This window comes from Bubalus bubalis, chromosome 20 (assembly GCF_019923935.1).
Source record: "Bubalus bubalis isolate 160015118507 breed Murrah chromosome 20, NDDB_SH_1, whole genome shotgun sequence".
Taxonomy (NCBI): Eukaryota; Metazoa; Chordata; class Mammalia; order Artiodactyla; family Bovidae; genus Bubalus; species Bubalus bubalis.
The window spans coordinates 10,061,839-10,080,362 of record NC_059176.1 but is presented as its reverse complement, the minus strand read 5'-3'; the positions used below and the strand labels follow the sequence as shown (position 1 = coordinate 10,080,362).

The following is an 18,524-nucleotide window of genomic DNA, read 5'->3' as shown; positions in this document are numbered from 1 at the left end:
GACTCCCCTCCCCTCCTCAAGGGGGCATGTCGCCAAGGAAAGATATGGCCTTCAGGTGGTTTTATCCAGAAGGAAGTGGAGATAAGACACCACAAAATGGACTTCTTCAAAAATCCATGTCCTAAAATTACTTCTGAGCAAAGTTGAGTTTGAAATCAACAAACAGATAAAAAGGCAAGTTACGCAAACCAGGCTCAATGGCTGCCTGGTTCTGAGGAAAGGAATTTAACCCGGCAACCCCAAACTGGCTCACGTCCAACCTACAACTGCCGGCTTGTGGTCACCAAGTTCTCAACAGCTCTCGGGTCCAGGCTGGAAAAGGGTGTGGGCAGGGCAGGGTGCTCCTAAGCACGCCCCACCTCTGGGGAACCCAGGGCATTCCTGGACCCTTATGACGCTGGCCACTCAGGTTGGGTTTCCTTTGAGGAATGGCCTGGCAATGTGAAAGCCTTTGGGAATTGCAGAGAAAGAACTAGAAGCCTGGTAAGGAGGCCTGAGCTCTGGGTCTGACTCACCACGTCCTGCCCAGTGCACACTCCCAGACTGGAAAGGCCAATGAAGGCTGATGCCTGAACCCTGGAATCAGATAACCTGAGTTCAGTTCCTAACTCCACTGTTAGCTAGCTGAGGACAGGTGAGTCAACCTCATTGTAAATGGTACTATTAGAGCACACGTCACAAAATTGTTAAGAAAATAGAGAAAATGCAGAGTCCAGGAAGGGCTGCATGCATGGTGAGTCACTTCAGTCCTGTCTGACTCTTTCCAACCCTGTGGACTGTAGCCCTCCATGCTCCTCTGTCCATAGGAGTTTCCAGGCAAGAACACTGGAGTGGGTTGCCATGCCTTTCTCCAGCAGATCTTCCTGTCCCAGGAATCGAACCTGTATCTCTTATGTCTCCTGCATTGGCAGGTGGGTTCTTTACCACTAATGCTACCTGGCAAGCCCTGGGTAAGAGCTAACCAGATGCTAACTGACAGACAACCAGGTGAGGCAGCTTACAGGGTACCCTGTCCACTCCATCAGCTTAGACCTTCATTCATTCATTGATCCATTCATTCTTCCATTCCATAAAGGTGTGTTGAGCTGCTACTATGACCAGACTGCTCTCAGGACAGAAAAAAACACCCTCCAGGCGTTTTCAGTTAGATGAGATAGAAGACAAGCTCCACAATTTAGTAAACAATTTAGATAACTTCAGGTAGTGATAAGTGCTAGAGAGACAATGAAACAGGGAGACAGGGCAGAGCGGTGTGGGGGCTGGGACCTGGGTAGGCTTACTGGGTGTGCAGAACAGTCTCCTGGAGGGTGTGGTTGTCAGGTGAGATTTCCATGAAAAAAAGGAGCAGGCTCCCTGAAAGGTCTGGGGAGGCACTCTTTAGGCAGAGGGAGGAGCAGGAAGGAAGATCCAGTGGGCAACGCTGGGCATGCTGAGCAGAGACAATGAACAGCAGGTCTGTGTCCCAGAGAAGCCAAGGGATGTGCCCAGAGTTTCAAGGCCAGTCCCGACAGAGGCCAGGCAAGTGGACTGTTCTCCAAGGAGATGGCAGGAAGAGAAGAAAGGGACAACAAAGGGATGCGATGGTTGGATGGCATCACCGACTCAAGGGACATGAGTTTGAGCAAATTCCGGGAGTTGGTGATGGGCAGGGAAGCCTGGCATGCTGCAGTCCATGGGGTCACCAACAGTTGAACATGACTTGGCGACTGAACAACAACAATCAAGGAGACGGTGCCCTGAGGAGGGCTGCAAAAGGAGCTGGTGGGTGACACCTTCTCTCCCCAGCCTCAGGTCACGTCTCTGGAACCCACCTTTCTCTTCTGTGTCCTGGGAATTACTCTGATGTGCCCTGCCCACTTCATTCAGGGGTGCTGTGAGCATCAGCTCCCCTCAAGTTTGTAAGATCTTATTTTGTGGTGTAAAGACTTTTCATTAAATAATAATATGCTCTCTCTCTCTGACTGGGATGTGCGCATAAATAATCCTGTGACCCTGCCTTCATGGAGGTCCTAAGCTAGTTGGGAATCAGACATGAAAACTGAAAATTATCTATCACGTGCAAAGTGTAATGAGACCATGGAAACAGAACCTGTCTGAACGGCTGAGGATGGCTTTTCGGAGGAGGTGAGATCTAGCCAGGTGTTCGCTGGGGAAGTAACAGCTGGGCAGAGGTAACAGCATAGGTCTGGAGGTGGGAAAGATGAGGATAGGTATGGGACCTCCTGGGACCTGGAGGTAGCCCAGTGGTAGAACGCATGAAATGTCAGCCCATAGGCTGGAGGCCTGGGACTTAATCCTTAGGTCAAGGGGCTCATCGGAAGCAGATGAGCAGGGAATCACCTGATTAAGTGACCTGGCCTCTCCTGGTGGGAGAAAGGGGGCAGGTTGTAGCCGCCAGGCTGAAGGTCCCCAAACACCTACTGCGAGGCTGTGGCTCCTGGATGAGAGGAAACATTTAAACTTCAAGACACCTTGCTCAGTCGTGTATGACTCCTTGTGATCCCAGACTGCAGGCCGCCAGGCTTCTCTGTCCATGGGACTTTCCAGGCAAGAATACTGAAGTGGGTTGCCACTTCCCACTCCAGGGTCAAGGTATCTTAGAGATCTTCTAACTCCAACCTCCCATTTTAAAGGTTAAAGAGCAGGAAACAGAGACTGGACCAGGTGAAGGTCAAGTGGGTCTGTGAATGGCATGCTCTTTGCATCATCACATACAGGCCAGCTCTTTGTAATAACAAGGAAAGAAGCCCCCCACCCCCACCCCCCACAGTGAGTCAGTCCTGTTGCATTATTTCAGCAAATGTCACTAGGGAGGCGCACAGACCCGTCCATGTCTCACGTTAAACTCCTGACTTAAGAGTTCAACCAGAAGCAGGGGCCCCCCCTACCCACCCCCACCCACCAATTCCAGGTGGACCTAACCCAGAAGATCAGCCTCCCCATCTTCACCATGCAACCATCCTAAACTGTGTTACAACGAGCAGACTTTTAGGGAAGGTGGTTGGTTGTAGGGGAAAGGGTACGGGTCCAGGGGCCAGAAGACACCGTCTCAGGTCCCAGATGGGCCCTGAGGCATGTAAGACACTTGGGCCAGTCATTTCTGGAGACGCAGTGGCAACTCAGTTTCCCCAAAGGTAAAACGATGGGCTCCTATAAGATTCTCTCTCAGGTTCTGGCTGGTTCTGGCATTTTTTTATTCTCCAGTGCAGCTGTTGCTGCTAAATATTTCTTGAACATTGCACACACAAGCTCTCCAGGCCCGTGCAGTAAGGGTTTGTTTCCTAGTCTCTAGGCTACCTTCCTTGTGTCAAGTTCTTTCATCGGGTCCTCACAAAAGCCCTGCCCTCCAGGGAGGTATCACCAGCCCCACTGGCCAGTTCCGGCTGACCCGGGACACAGAGCTGTGCTGGGATCTGGCCCCAGGTCCCCGCTGCCCAGGTGAACATATGTGTCCAGGCACAAGGGCTCCCTCCAGGGAAAGCCAACCCCTAAAGCTTCAATTCTGGGACACCCACCCTTTGAGTCCCGTTGGTCAGGACAGACACCTCTGCACACAGAAGAATATCTTTGATTTGGGCAGAGAGAAGGTGGCCAGGAATCACTAGGTCCCAAGATGGGATGGTTTCTCCTATTCTCAGCGCACCCTGTTACAAAGAGAGCAAGTTTGGCTGAAAAGCAGGGAGCCTGCTGGTTAGCGCCTTCAGCATTCAGAGCCTCCCTGGATCTGGGTCCACAAGGCCGGGCCATGGGGCTTCTGGCTTCTGAGGAGTGAAAGGCATGCTCATAGACAGCACATTTTTAAAAGTCTGTTGGTAGTCACATTCGTTCTCCCTTGGAGTGAAACTCCTGCCCCATCACACACCTGCTATGTGATCTGAGGCAAGACAGTTAGCGTCTCTGACAAGTCCCCATCTGAAAAATGGGAATCACCACATCCATGGCACTAACTTGCTTTGGTAACTTACAAATATACCAAGCACGCCCTGTGAAGAACAGGAGGAGTAAGGGGAGCCCTAAGAGGGCTTCTAGGAGGAAAGGCACTGCTTGTAAATTTCCTTTGATGATGCTCCTGTCCACCTAAGCCCTGGAAGTGCTGTGGTCATCGCATGTTGTAGCTCTCTTCCGACTTTTTAAAATTAAAACGATCGCATCAATTTAACCTCAGATATAACCTCCTGGTTATATTATATTAACCTCCTGGTTTCCCTGCCCGGAGGAGGCAGTGGCCCTTGCCGTAGCGGCACAGGTGTGGTGGGTGGTGTCCTCGTAAGAGTCACACAGGTGTGGCAGCGAACTGTCTTCTCTAACTACGTGCCCCGAATTCCCTCGGCCGTGAGACCAGCAGATGGGTCCACAGCACCCAAGGTTCCGCCAGGCTAAATGAGTCAGGATTTTCTGACTCAGAAGCACAATTCGTGAGGCCAGGGCTGTAAACATTCCTGTTGATCATCTGAGATGTAGAGCATTAAGGTCACTTTCTTGTTATGGCTTCAGAAGAGGGAGGTTACTGCTCCTCAATGAGAAATCATGTGTCTGCTATACAACAGGATTTGTGTCCGTTTTTTTTTTTTTTTTTTTTTAATCCAGCCAGAATAACATTTGAATCTGGGAAGAGTGATTTTCTAAGATAGCTTTGTGAAAATGCTCCATATTATCTTCTAATTTTATTTGTATGTATGATTTGATATATGAAAGTGAAAGTTGCTCAGTCATGTCCGACTCTTTGCAACCCCATTGACAATACAGTCCATGGAATTCTCCAGGCCAGAATACTGGAGTGGATTGCCATTCCCTTCTCCAGGAGATCTTCCCAACCCAGGGATCGAACTGAGGTCTCCTGCATTGCAGGCAGATTCTTTACCAGCTGAGCAACCAGAGAATCCCTTGTATATGTATATAATGTATATTAGATACATGTATATTGTACACATTGTGTATATATAAATATATATAGTACACATTGAACATGTATATAATGTATATATATTATACACATTGTATATGTATATAATGTTTTTCTTATTTTGTAAGTGATGAAGCATAAATTTTATTTATTTTTTTTTGAAGCATAAATTTTAAAAAATTTATTTGTGGCTACACAGCATGCAGGATCTTTGTCCCTAACCAGGGATCAAACCCATACCCCCTGCAGTGGAAGTGAGGAGCCTTAACTACTGGACCTCCAGGGAAGCCCCAAAAATATTTTTTAAAAAGGCCCACAAGCCCACAGAAACAGGGAATCCCACTGAGAAGGGAACCGACTGATCCTGTACCCTTTCCTCCTACCAAAGACTGTTTGCATTATCATTCCCTTGCCTTTTTTTTTTTTAACCTGCTTAAATCCGTGAAACACTATCTCTATAGAGAGGTGTGCATGAAATATACCTCCTAAGCAATTACAAAGTGAATTTCCTAGTAACCACCCCCTTCCACCATGACCCTCTCAGTCCCAATCTCCTCTCCCCCAACGCAAGGTGATACTTGACTTTTACTCAAGGTTGTCACTTTCTTGCTTCTTTACCATCATTTTACATCTCATGTATATATATCACTAAACAACTTGTGTTAGGGTGCTTGTGTTTTGACCTTCCTAATTTCCTGAGCGGCTCTCTGCCTTTCACCTGAGTCTTTCAAAGTATTTTGGGGATGCTAGGATTCCCTTCCCAGAGAAGGCAATGGCACACCACTCCAGTACTTTTGCCTGGAAAATCCCATGGACGGAGAAGCCTGGTAGGCTGCAGTCCATGGGGTCACTAGGAGTCATACACGATTGAGTGACTTCACTTTCACTTTTCATTTTCATGCATTGGAGAAGGAAATGGCAACCCACTCCAGTTTTCTTGCCTGGAGAATCCCAGGGAAGGGGAAGCCTGGTGGGCTGCTGTGTATGGGGTCGCACAGAGTCAGACACGACTGAAGCGACTTAGCAGCAGGATTCCTTTTGCCAAATCTGCAGCCCAGAAATCCAAGCGAGAGACGCAGGCCACACTACATTGTTACAATGACATTAGGAGGATCAGCATTAATAAAAACCAGGATAATGCCTCTTTCTGGCATGTTCCCACCATCCTGGGCATTCTGCTGAGCGCTGTCCCCAAATGTCTCACTCACCCTCCCAGCAATCCCACAGGGAGGTGTTGGGACCTCTTAACTCTGTTGTAGAGATAACAAAACCAAGGCTTCCACTGCCAGGACTGTCCCCCATGTACTTCCTAGCTGCTCATTGCAAGGGAATTCATCCCAAAATCTTGAAGCAAAGATTCCTTGGGGGATGGGCAGAGGTGGGGAGGGTGGCTACAGACTTCCCTAACTTCCAGTGGCTCCCCCAGGTTCTTCTCTCAGTGATCCAGCTGGGCTACTTTTAGATGTTATAGGGGGGAAAAAAAAAAAAAGGTTTGGAATCCACTTCTTTGAGCAAATGCCAAAGTCTTAATGGCAACTGGATCCTGCCTCATCAGTACTGTTCTCCCGATAATTAACATATAAAATCGTCCTGAGACAGCCGGTGTGGTTGGAGTGAAGAGCATCAAGCCCTGAGTTCAAGACTTGTGGTGGCCAAAGGGAGGGGCCTGGGAAGGGATGGAGTAGAAGTCTCTGGAGCAGAGTCAGACAAGATTGAGCAACTAACATTTCCACTTCACTTTCCTGATAAACCATAATGGAAAAGAATATATATGCATAACTGAATCACTTTGCTGTGCAGCAGAAATTAACACAACATTGTAAACCAAGTACACTTCAATTAAAAAAAGAAAGAAAAAGAAAAGAGGCTACCCTGAGTTCAAATCCTGACTCTACCACTCCTGGCCTTGGAGGAGTCTCTCCCCTCATCTGTACCTGGGATGTGGTACAGGAGTGGCAGCCTGGCCTGCAGTCAGAATCCTAGGAGATGAGAGACAGGAAATGCTTCCTGAGCCGGGAGGCCCCTGGAGTCCCTGGCTGGCCCCTCTCTAATCTCTCCACCCGGGTCAAGGACCAGCTTTCATGGCTGGAAGAGCTCAGAGGGAGGTGATCCAAGGCCACCCGCCATTTGACAGACATGGGGACATCAAGGCAAAGGGGAAGAGGGCAGAACTGAGGAGGGGAGGACGCTCAGGTGTCCCAACCAGACCCCCGCCGTCACCCCGAACTGTGACACATGCTCCCAGGGGCTGAGTCTGACACCCCACAGAACGCTCCTGAAGGCGAGTCCCGTTTAATTCTCTCAGCAGATGCTACGGTCATCCCATCTCTCGACAAAGAAAACTGAAGCTCTGAAAGGTGAAGTGACGTTTCCACGGTCACACAGCTGGGGAAAGGTTAACACAGGGCTGGGCCAGCCAGTCTGACATGTCCACCCCCATTTCTAACATCTGAGCCACACGGGAGGCTGCTCTGCCTGCGGGGCTCCCAGGGGCTCCAGGCCGCTTTGGAGGTGACGCTGGGCCTGCCCGCTCTGGCCTCCCCAAAATGGAGGTCACCCCGCAGCCAAGCCATGATCCCCCAAAAGCCCCCGCCCCCATTTCTGTATCCAGAGGCCACCCAGACAAGGACAGGTCCCCAGCTGTGGCAGAACATGCAAAGCACCCGGGCTAGAGGTTTGTTCCCATGGAGACGGAAGGAACTCAAACTTCCCCTGAAGGGTGCCTGCAGGGGCTAGAGGCCAGCCTGTACCCCCAGGCAGAAACCTGAGCCCAGATTCTCACCACTCCCCCTCTGAGCCACCAGCAAATCCTCAGGGCCTCTCCTCAGGACCCCCAGCAAGAGAGGAATGAATTCCAGAAATAAGCCTTCCTGGCCAACACCCGCTCCAGCTGCCCTCCAAGGGGCCTCTCTGGCTGCAAACGATGCCCGGGGGGCCAGCAGGCTTGGCACAGCTGTGGCCGTCTGCCTGAGCACAGTCCTGCCTGAGGAATGCACAGAGCTACACGTGTCAGAGAGACCCGCGTGGGGCACAGTTCCAGGAAACAGAGCAAAACCGCCTGTTTGCACGGCGCACCTCCCTGCTCTGCCTCCCAGCTCCTGATCGCTGATAGCGCCATTGGCTGCCCCCAGTTGTGCAGGAGGTGAAGCTGGACCCTTGCAGAGTTAAGTTCTGTTCTTGGCTGTGTAGCTCTGGGCACATCACTCGCTCTCTCTGGACCCATTTCCTCTCCTCTTAAGGTTTGAAGGAGGCTGTGCCGTCAGGCTCAGAAAAGCAGCGATTTTGTGACATGCTCCTTTTCTAGGAGGACAGTCACTTTTCCCACTGTCTCCTCTTTTCCTCATTCCAAGAAATGTGGCATGCCCCTGTTGGCATGTCAGGCTCCCCAGCTGGCAGCCCTTGGCTGCAAAAAGCCCATCATTAGTACCAGGAGGAACCTGGGAGAGGGTCCCAGGGCAGTCCTGGGCCAGCGCTTCAGGGCCAAAGTGATCATTCATGATCACTCCACCGGAGTTGTAATCCCCGCCTTAGAATTTTGGAGCGGAGGTCAGTGGGCTGTGCGGGGCACTCATTACCAATGGGTTGGCCAAAGGGCCATATCCACCAGGTCCGCTGTTCGGAATCTGAAGATTCTTAAGAGGAATCGGCAACCATCTGGGGCTCCTTCAGGCCCTACCGGAGATTTCTGGTCTCACTCTCCCCGCCTTTGGAGATACTGGGATGAGGCTCAGAGAGGCGGAGAAGCTTGCCCAAGGCTGCACAGCCCCGGGGATTCTGAATGAAACCGGTCCTGCCTGCGAGTGCGACTTCCCCTTCCCACCGCGGGTGCGGGGATCTCTCAGGCAGGCACTATGGAGCGAGCTCGCGGTGGCCGAGAGCGGGTATTCCTGCCGGCGTTCACCGCCCGGGTCGGGGACACGCGGCGCAGTGACAGGTCCGCTTGCCCCAAGCGGAGGCAGAATGAAGACTGGAGGCGGCGCCCGACCCTGCTGCCCGGGGCTTACAGGCTGCTTCTTCGGGGAGGGTCGGGGAGAGAAAACGTTCGGGGGTTTCGCAGGCGGCAGGGAACGGTTGGGTTTAAACTAAAAATACGCGCCCGCCCGCAGCTGTCACACCAGGGCCCCCGCCCCCGCGCCCCGGCGCGCCTCTCCAGGTCCCCTTGACTTTCGGCGATCACGATTCCTGGCGTGGGGTTGGGGGGTGGGGCGCCAGGGCTGGGCCGGGGTGGGTGTTGAGGATCCGACCCTCTGGTCTCTCTCTGTTCTGGTCCCCCGGCCCCGCGCCACTTACCCGGACGGGAGCTTGCAGGAGCGCGGCGCTGCGGGCAGCCCGGGCCGAGCTACCCTCCTCCTCCCTGCGTCCCGGGCAGCTCCGGAGCGGGGCGGGGCCGGGGCGGGGCCCGAGCACTCGCCCCCGCCCCGCCCAGTCCCCTCCGGACCCGCCACGCGAGCCGCCCCCAGGGCCCAGCTGAGGCGGCTGGGCGGGCGAGAAAGAAGAATGCGGTGATCCGTGCGCTCGGCGGAGGGCCCCGGGGCCCGGCCTCAGCTCGGCGGGAGCCTTCGCAGACCCCCTTCCCCGGGGGCAGGGGGGAAGAGAGCTGTGTCATGGGGACTCCCCACTCTCACCCCTGGTCACGCGCCCAGGGCTGCCCTCTTCGACTCGGGAGCCGCCCTGAGTCCCAGCCACCCTCCTGCCTCCGCCTGGGTCTCATCCTTAGAGACGGTGCGGAGCTGCCTCTCCCCGGGGGTTAAGTTCGATCTGCCGAATTCCTCTGTGGGAGGGGGTTGGAAGCCTGGTGGGTCTTGTCCTCTCTGAGCCTAGGTGGGGGCAAAGGCTGGGACACCCCCTCCCGGAGGCGCAAAATCCAAGGAGGAAGTGACACCTATCAGCCAGCCTGACGGTGGGGGCGCCCCATCCGGCCCCTCCCACTCCACCGTCCCCGGAGCCTCCAAGCCAGGCTCGGGTAGGAGGACCCCAGGATACCGAGAGGAAGCGATGGGGGCTGAGTTACCAGGAATGTGAATCCCACCCGTGATCGACCTCCCACAGACCCCAGGTCCACGAATGTGCCTCTCCTCGGTCTCCCCGTGCGCCCCGCCCCCCAGCGGACACTTCCTCCGACGCTTCTGCGAATCCCAGATCTAGGGACTCCCACCTCTTTAGCCTCTAAATCTTATCTGCCTTTGCCTTTGTGCTCCCAGCACTTGCAGGCCTTTGGACCGTCCGCCCAGCCAGCGCTGATCTTTGTCAGAGTAGTAATTAGAAGTTTGCAGGAGGGGTTCCGTTTCCTTTGAATGGGGATGAAAGCAACTCACATGAAGTTTACAACTCGCAGAACCCTTGTACCACGTGGACTCCAGTCTTCACAATTTAGGTGTGGCCGCGCCCATTCTGCAGATCAAGAGTTAGATGGTTGTTGTTCAGTCCCTCAGTGGTCTCCTACTTTTTGCGACCCCATGGACTGCAGCAGGCCAGGCTTCCCTGTTCTTCGCTATCTCTGGGAGCTTGCTCAAACTCATGTCCACTGAGTTGGTGATGCCATCCAACCATCCCATCCTCTCTTGTCCCCTTCTCCTCCCACCTTCAATGTTTCCCAGCATCAAGGTCTTTTCCAACTAGTCAGCTCTTTGAATCAGATGGCCACAGTATTGGAGCTTCAGCTTCAGCATCAGTCCTTCCAATGAACATTCAGCATCAATTTCCTTTAGGGTTAGGGCTTCCCTGGTGGCTCAGAATCTGCCTGCAATGTTGGAGACCCTGGTTCGAGCCCTGGGTCAGGAAGATCCCCTGGAGAAGGAAATGGCAACCCACCCCAGTACTCTTGCTTGGAAAATCCCGTGGACAGAGGAGCCTGGCAGGCTACAGTCCACAGGGTCGCAAAGAGTCAGATACAACTGAGTGACTTCACTCACTCTTCCTTTAGGATGGACTAGTTGGATCCCCTTGCTGTCCAAGGAACTCTCAAGAGTCTTCTCCAGCACCACAGTTCAAAAGCATCAGTTCTTTGGCGCTCAGCCTTTTTTATTGTCCAGCTCTCACATCTGTACATGACTACTGGGAAAACTATAGCTTTGACTAGACGGACCTTTATACGGACCTTTGTAGTCAAAGTAATGTCTCTGCTTTTTAATATGCTGTCTAGGTTGGTCATAGCTTTTCTTCCAAGGAGTAAGCATCTTTTAATTTCATGGCTGCAGTCACCATCTGCAGTGATTTTGGAGGCCAAGAAAATAAAGTCTGTCATTGTTTCCATTGTTTCCCCATCTATTTACCATGAAGTGACAGTAACTGTCCCAAATCTAAGGCTTCCCCAGAGGGTGGTTCCTCTTTTGGTTCCTTAGTGAGGCTGGTAGGCTCTCTATCAATGTTTGTTGAATAAATCAGTGTGGAAATCAGTGTCCTAAGATTAAATTGTAAAGCAAGACCAGTTTGTGTGTGTGTGTGTGTGTGTGTGTGTGTGTGTGTATTTTCCAAATGGAGGGCAAGGTAAATTGTTTTCCAAATGCCAAAGCTCAAGAGTTAAGGCTGGGTTAAGCAGCTTGAGTTAAATGCCTGAGTGTCAGCCACACCTCCTACTCAGAACCCATTTACTAAGTTGTAATTATTCACAGGGTCAGAGGAGATACACACAAAGGCCTCTTTCATCCTTGCCCTTTGATTGTTCTAGATGTCCAATTGTGTTTCCTATTATCACTCTGACTCCTGTGGTGCTTTGGGGTTACAGCAGTCTAGCTGAAGGTACAGACGGTGTTCAACAATTATTACAATCCTGGGCATCTGGATAATGTGCTTTGCTTTCCCAGTGCTTCCACATGTATCTCCTCGTTAAATCTCTGCCAGGATCCTTTTGGTCAGTTACAAAAAGTTTAATGAGTTCTCCTCTGATGGAACGCGGTCAGGTGATTTCCACCAGGAGGATGAAGACAGGTCTGACAACGCTCCTGAAAGGTTGAGGCTGAGAGATGGTTTGTGGCACTGGGGAGCCAAAAGCTCAGGCTCTGGTACCAAACTGCCCAAGTTTGCAACTTTCAGTTCATTACTCAACCTTGGTTTCCTTTTCTGTTAAATGGGTCTAATAATAGCAAGCTCTCTTGAATGGTTTTGTGCCTGGTATTGTGAGCACCCAGCTCACGTGAACTGTTCTGGGGGCCATAGGCTCAGGATGGTTCGTGGCAGACAGCTATTCGGTCTTTTTTTTGTTTGTATTCTGAGCCACACGGCTTGTGGGATCTTAGTTCCTGAAAGAGACTGAACCCGGGCCCCCAGCAGTGGAAGTGCAGAACCTTCACCACTGGACTGCCAGGGGATTCCCTATTCAGCCTTTCATCAGACATTGCCTGAGCACTACTACATGTTAGTCCATAGGAACATGGAGAAGGATGAGTCACCCGGAAGGAGGTCACAGGGCAGGGATTCTGTGTCCAAGGGGCTGTCGCCTGAACAGGGTAGTGTGGTATAGAGACAGGCTGTCCCTCTCACTACAGAGCACCAGCCAAAGCTGAGAGACCCAAATCCCAGGCCTAGTTCTGCTGCTTGACTGAGGGAACCTTAGCAAGTAACCTTGTAGGACCTTCTTGTCCCATCTGTTAAATGGGGATAGCAATAATATTTCATAGGCAAGAACATACGAGATTAAAATATTTTATAAACTGCAAAATACCATGCAGATGTTACTAGTTTTATTATTATTATTAGCTTTAGCTTTATGGGGCTTAGTGCTTTTCAGGATAGTCTCCTGTTGCTTTCTTTAAGCCTGACATAAAAATGGGACCCTCCTTGTTCATTCTCTGGCAAACTTAGGCCACTCCAAACAGTGCATATGGAAGAGGAAAAAGTTGAGAAAGCAATGTAGGAGAACGGGGGTTTTGCAAGTAGGAAGGCTATAAAAACTTCAACTCGTTTGTCTTTTCAGCATTACCCACTGCTACGGAAAAGAGTGAAGCTTATCTGGAAAGAAAATTCTGGCAAAGACGACGGGAGAGCCCCTGTGCCGTCTCTGGAGTTGAGTACAGGAAGCCCCACCCCGGGCCTGCCTTTCAGAAGTGGCCCAGAGAGGGAACCACATGGAGGCCCTAAAATGATGCCTTTTGGAAATTCTGACTCATTTGGCCGCGGGGGTTATTTATGCCACATTCAAAAGGTCTCCCAAGGAGTGAAATATTGACTGTTCTTCCGCCATGTCTCTTCCCTGTGGTTAGCGTCTCCACCACTGCACACCCAGAAGCAGGGGCCAATTTCAAAAGCCTGGAGAAGTTATTCCGGTTTGTTTCAAATTTGTCTCAGCTCGCTAACTCCGACAGCGATCCTGTACAAGTCTTATTTCGTGTGATTCTTAGTTGTTTGTGTGGTCAATCTCTACAGAAAGAGTATAACAAAAGCTGGAATGAGTCTTCTGGCGAATCCAAACCCTTGTGTGTGAGTGGGTAAACTGAGGCAAGAGGACAGGAAGGACGGACCCTACCTATACAGTCCCAAGCGTGGTAACTGGTGTTCTGGAGATTTATGTTCCCTTTGGCCTGGAGAATTCCGTGGACTGTATAGGCCATGGGGTCTCAAAGAGTCGACACAACTGAGCGCTTTCATCTTTCACTTTCACTTCGTCTCATCTCTAGGCTGGGGGGATCCATCCCTTTCCATCCCCTCCCCGTTAGTGAGGACTCACATTAGTGCTGCTGGCTAAGCACAGATGGAAAGCTTGCACTGGGGTAGCCATTTCTGGGACGCCTCATCAGAGCTGTGCCCATCTGGCCGTGGAAAGCTGGTTCTCATCCTGCCTCTGCTGGCAGCTGCTTCTTTCGTTTCCTCCTTTGCCACTCCTCCGAGTGTTAGTCTGTCTTTTCCCCTCCAGTCCTACTGTGTGCTGGTAGGGTGAGCGGACCCACCAGCCCGGTTTGTTCATCTCTCCCAGGAGTCCGCCTTCCCCACTGGCAGCTGTGCCACCCCATAACTAAGTTCAGGAACCGAAGTAATTCAGACTCTTTTTCCAGATGCACGAATTGTGGTGCTTTTATAAAAGTAAAACACAACGTGTATCGGAAGCAAGGACTGGATTCTGGGATGACTGGGTTCTAGCCCTTGTAAATGCTGTTCAGTAGCTGTGTAACTTTGGGCTTTGGGTCATTTCTGAGTCTCTGACTCTGTGAAATGGGAGAACTGGAAAAGATCATCTCTAAGTTACTCCTCCCGATTTAAAAAATGATGTGAATCTTTTTTTTTCCCCAAATTTAACTGATTTATTTATTTGGCTGTGTTGGGTCTTAGTGGCAGCATGAGGGCTCTTTGGTTGCGGCACATAGATTCTCGAGTTGTGACGAGCGGACTCTGGAACTTGGGGCTTGGCAGCTGCAGCGTGTGGACTCAGCTGCTCCGCAGCATGTGGGTTCTTAGCTTCCCAACCAGGGGTCAAACCCACATCCCCTGTAGTGCAAAGTGGATTCTCAACCACTGGACCACCAGGGAAGTCCCCAAATAATATGCACCTTGATTGTACTGGATAATAATACCATTTAGCATGGCTATTAAAGACTACTATTATCTTACACTAAAGCATAAGTAATTACAGAAATAAACATGTTAAGGTAAAATTGACAAACTTTATTCTTAACAAAATAAAATCCTTCTGAAAGAGCCCAGCCATATTTCTCTCATCAGTGGGCAAGCCAATACTCTCTCTGCTTTTTGCTTAAGGAACACCTTAAGTGGTTTTATTTATTTATTTTTTTTTACAATTACATGAGGTAGTTGTGGATTATGCAGTTGTAACATTATACAGAGAAAATCCTCCGCACCTTTTACCGAGTTTCCTGCAATGGCAACATCTTGCGAAAGTAGCTAATACAATATCCCAACTAGGATATTGACACTGCCATCAAGATGCAGAGCATCTCCACGACCACAAGGATCTTTCCTGCTGCTCCTGCCTCCTGCCCTCATCCCCTCCTTCACCCCTGGCAACCACTAACCTGTTCTCATTTCTATAGTTCTGCCACTTCAAGGATGTTATACAAATGGAATCATAAAGTCTGTAATCTTTGGGAACTGGCTATTTTCACTCAGCGTAATTCACTGGTGATTCATCCAGGTTGTTGCTGTATTAAGAATCCACATATCTTTATTGCTGAGTCTTTTTCCATAGTATAAATGGACCATAGCTCATCTAACCATTTACCTGTTGAAGGACATCAAGGTGGCCTCTGCTGCTGCTGCTGCTAAGTCTCTTCAGTTGTGTCCGACTCTGTGCGACCCCAGAGACGGCAGCCCACCAGGTTCCCCCATCCCTGGGATTTACCAGGCAAGAGTACTGGAGTGGGTTGCCAGTTCCTTCTCCAATGCATGAAAGTAAAACTGAAAGTTAAGTTGCTCAGTTGTGTTCAACTCTTAGCGACCCCATGGACTGCAGCCTACCAGCTAGTTTGGGGCTATTTTGAATAAAGCAGCTATGAACATTTAGTACAGCTTTTTGTGTCAGTGTAAGTCTTCACACTTTTAAGTTTTAACTGGTATGGTACCTGTACACAATACCACACCACCAATTTTTGTCCCATTTATTTATAGTGATGAACACACTCCAAAGACGTTGAAGTGTCTAGTAATTGCCCAGGACCAGGCTGTGAGTTGCGGAAATTCAACAAAAGCAAACTACATGGTTCCTAACATTAGGAATTTGCAACCTATTGTGGAAGCAACAGTAAAACTGAAACACTGAAATAACAAGAGAGCACTGCACAGATGCTTGATGGCAGGGTTCAGAATCGACTCTTACAAGAATCCAGAAACGGGAGAGAAGAGTGAAGGCTCGCGTGTTTGGGCCCCGGGCGTTGTGGATAAGGTGAGATGTGAGTTACATCTTGAATGATGGAGAACAGTAACAATATTTAGCATTTATTAAGGGATTACTATGTGCCAAGCACTGTCCTAAACCTTTATACCTATATTAACTCATTTACTCCTCATCAAGGTCAGTCAGGGCTTCCCTGGTGGCTCAGATGGTAAAGCGTCTGCCTGCAATGCAGGAGACCCGGGTTCGATTCCTGGGTTGGGAAAATCCCCTGGAGAAGGAAATGCCAATCCACTCCAGCACTCTTGCCTGGAAAATCCCATGGACGGAAGAGCCTGGTGGGCTACAGTCCATGGGGTGGCAAAGAGTCGGACACGACTGAGCGACTTCACTTCACTAAGGTCAGTCAGTCAGTCAGTTCAGTCGCTCAGTTGTGTCCAACTCTTTGCGACCCTGTGAATCGCAGCACGCCAGGCCTACCTGTCCTTCACCAACTCCTGGAGTTCACTTAAACTCATATCCATCTAGTTGGTGATGCCATCCAGACATCTCATCCTCTGTTGTCCCCTTCTCCTCCTGCCCCCAATCCCTCCCAGCATCAGGGTCTTTTACGATGAGTCAACTCTTCGCATGAGGTGGCCAAAGTATTGGAGTTTCAGCTTTAGCATCAGTCCTTCCAAAGAACACCCAGGACTGATCTCCTTTAGGATGGACTGGTTGGATCTCCTTGCAGTCCAAGGGACTCTCAAGAGTCTTCTCCAACACCACACTTCAAAAGCATCAATTCTTTGGCACTCAGCTTTCTTCACAGTCCAACTCTCATATCCATACATGACCACAGGAAAAACCATAGCCTTGACTAGATGGACCTTTGTTGGCAAAGTAATGTCTCTGCTTTTGAATATGCTATCTAGGCTGGTCATAACTTTCCTTCCAAGGAGTAAGCGTCTTTTAATTTCATGGCTGAAATCACCATCTGCAGTGATTTTGGAGCCCCGAAAAATAAAGTCTGATACTGTTTCCACTGTTTCCCCATCTATTTCCCATGAAGGGATGGGACCAGATGCCATGATCTTCGTTTTCTGAATGTTGCGCTTTAAGCCAACTTCTTCACTCTCCTCTTTCACTTTCATCAAGAGGCTCTTTAGTTCTTCTTCACTTTCTGCCATAAGAGTGGTGTCATCTGCATATCTGAGGTTACTGATATTTCTCCTGGCAATCTTGATTCCAGCTTGTGCTTCTTCCAGCCCAGTATTTCTCATGATGTACTCTGCATATAAGTTAAATAAGCAGAGTGACAATATACAGCCTTGACGTACTCCTTTTCCTGTTCGGAACCAGTCTGTAGCTATTATTATCTAATTTTATAAATGAGGGAACACATCTATCATGAGGCTGCCCTGAGCTACAACCCAGGTACTGTTATGAATAACCACTCTTACGGTTCAGCTCACGACTGTTATGGATAACTGCCCCTACTCTCTGCCTGGTAGCAATAGTGGAGGGCCATTTTCTGGTCATGATTGGATTTCAATCTGTTTCTTAGGTTATATTTTTACACAGAGCCACACTGACCCCAAATGTTACAGCTCTGGCTCCACTAATGTGATGAGTCCCATCACTAATGTGATGGGTCCACGTTATTGATGAGAAATTACTTTGTAAAGAATAGCACCAGCCTCAGTAACAGAAGAGAAAGCCTGTGCACAGTGCATGCTCTACAAGAGGGAGAGAACCAGCCTGGAGGTCTGCTGTGTGTGTGTGTGTGTGTGTGTGTGTATCAGCGTGTGCAAACAGCAGGGCCGAACCCTCCAGTCACACTGCTTAGTTGCAGTGAGAAAAACATCAGAGCTTCAGCTTCGTATGTACCGGGAAACTCGCAGGGCTGGCTGAGATCATTTCTGATAATGACTGTGGTTTTGTGTTCTCCGAACCGCTCTGTACCAGGGAAGTCGCAGCCACGCTCAGCGATTTCCTTGGTTGCTGAACAGGTGGGGTGTGTGATTACTCTTCATACACAGACTTGACTGCTGCTCAGCCTTCCAGCTTCACTGTTTTGGCCTGAATAATGGCAACACGGCACTAGGAACCTGGTTTCTTTGTTCAGTTTTGTTTTGAAACCTAAATGCAACCTTGAGAATGTCAGTGTTGCCAACCCAGGGGTGGTCGGGGGAGGGAGGGAGAAGGAGAGGGGTGGGGAGGGGGCAGGAGTGGCAGAGGGGCAAGCTCACGGAAGGAAATCTTCTGACGTGGTACCTCTGGGGCTCAGCATCCCCTGGCTGGCTGGTCCAGGGTGGGCCTTCTCCCCTCCCGTGTCTCCGCATCTAGAAAATGGGGCCGCTTAGTGTCCTGACTTCCCTGTAGGAGCTGTCCTCAGGATTGCAGAGAATAAGGGCCATGGGAATGTGTTACGAACTTGAGGTTCTGTGCAAGTGTGTGCTGTCATGGGAAATGGAATCCTCCCGTGACTAGCCTTGCCAATCAGAGTTCAAGACTGAGACTGACTCAGGAAGAAGCTGTGGGTAAGGAAGAATCTCCACTAAGGAGGAAGAGAGAACTTTTCTTGTTTTTGCTCCCTGGAGACAGGGTTTTGAATTCTGCTAGTGTTCCCTCCTTGCTTTGGGCAGGCTTGGCTGTCCTGAACATGTGATAATATTAGAGGTGCATTGTAATAGGCAGCATACCCAGGAAGCAGGGGCGGTGGGGTGGGGGGACCTGCACCTCACTCAGGGCAGCCAGGCATTTGTGCATTTGTGCCCCTCCCCCATCAGCACCATGCAAGCGGGCTGGGCTCTACTGGGGGAAGCCCACATCTGGGGCACAGCTGGCCCCTCTCCTGGACTG

General features: G+C 50.4%; 2 protein-coding genes and 1 non-coding gene across 5 annotated transcripts in view; 2 read left to right on the top strand and 1 right to left on the bottom strand.

Annotated features, from left to right (window-relative positions):
• The window catches only part of SYNE3 (spectrin repeat containing nuclear envelope family member 3), a 108,768-nt gene extending 99,445 nt beyond the window's left edge, over window positions 1-9,323 (bottom strand). The window contains exon 1 of one of the 3 annotated variants that reach the window (XM_025271472.3): window positions 9,194-9,323. The gene's annotated coding sequence lies outside the window, so the exon portion shown is untranslated. The remainder of the gene's footprint in view (window positions 1-9,193) is intronic. The other 2 variants (XM_025271470.3, XM_006065042.4) reach the window with 2 other exon arrangements.
• On the top strand, window positions 8,755-12,979 carry LOC123465209 (collagen alpha-1(I) chain-like). Its single transcript, XM_045163757.1, has 3 exons — window positions 8,755-8,956; window positions 9,140-9,625; window positions 12,816-12,979. Exons 1-3 carry the CDS (start codon window positions 8,755-8,757, stop codon window positions 12,977-12,979), a joined length of 852 nt encoding a protein of 283 aa, XP_045019692.1.
• Window positions 12,980-15,873: 2,894 nt separating this feature from the next.
• TRNAC-GCA lies at window positions 15,874-15,945 on the top strand. Its single transcript has one exon. It is a non-coding gene; the product is annotated as a tRNA-Cys (tRNA).
• Window positions 15,946-18,524: the final 2,579 nt, after the last annotated feature.

What these genes read in the sequence shown, in the direction of transcription:
- LOC123465209 (XM_045163757.1), top strand. Translation starts at nt 8,755, where the DNA reads ATGGAGCGAGCTCGCGGTGGCCGAGAGCGGGTATTCCTGCCGGCGTTC. An exon ending in AGAAAACGTTCGGGGGTTTC is followed by an intron (nt 8,957 to 9,139) that starts GCAGGCGGCAGG and finishes GTGGGTGTTGAG; the next exon opens with GATCCGACCCTCTGGTCTCT. An exon ending in GGGTCTCATCCTTAGAGACG is followed by an intron (nt 9,626 to 12,815) that starts GTGCGGAGCTGC and finishes TTGTCTTTTCAG; the next exon opens with CATTACCCACTGCTACGGAA.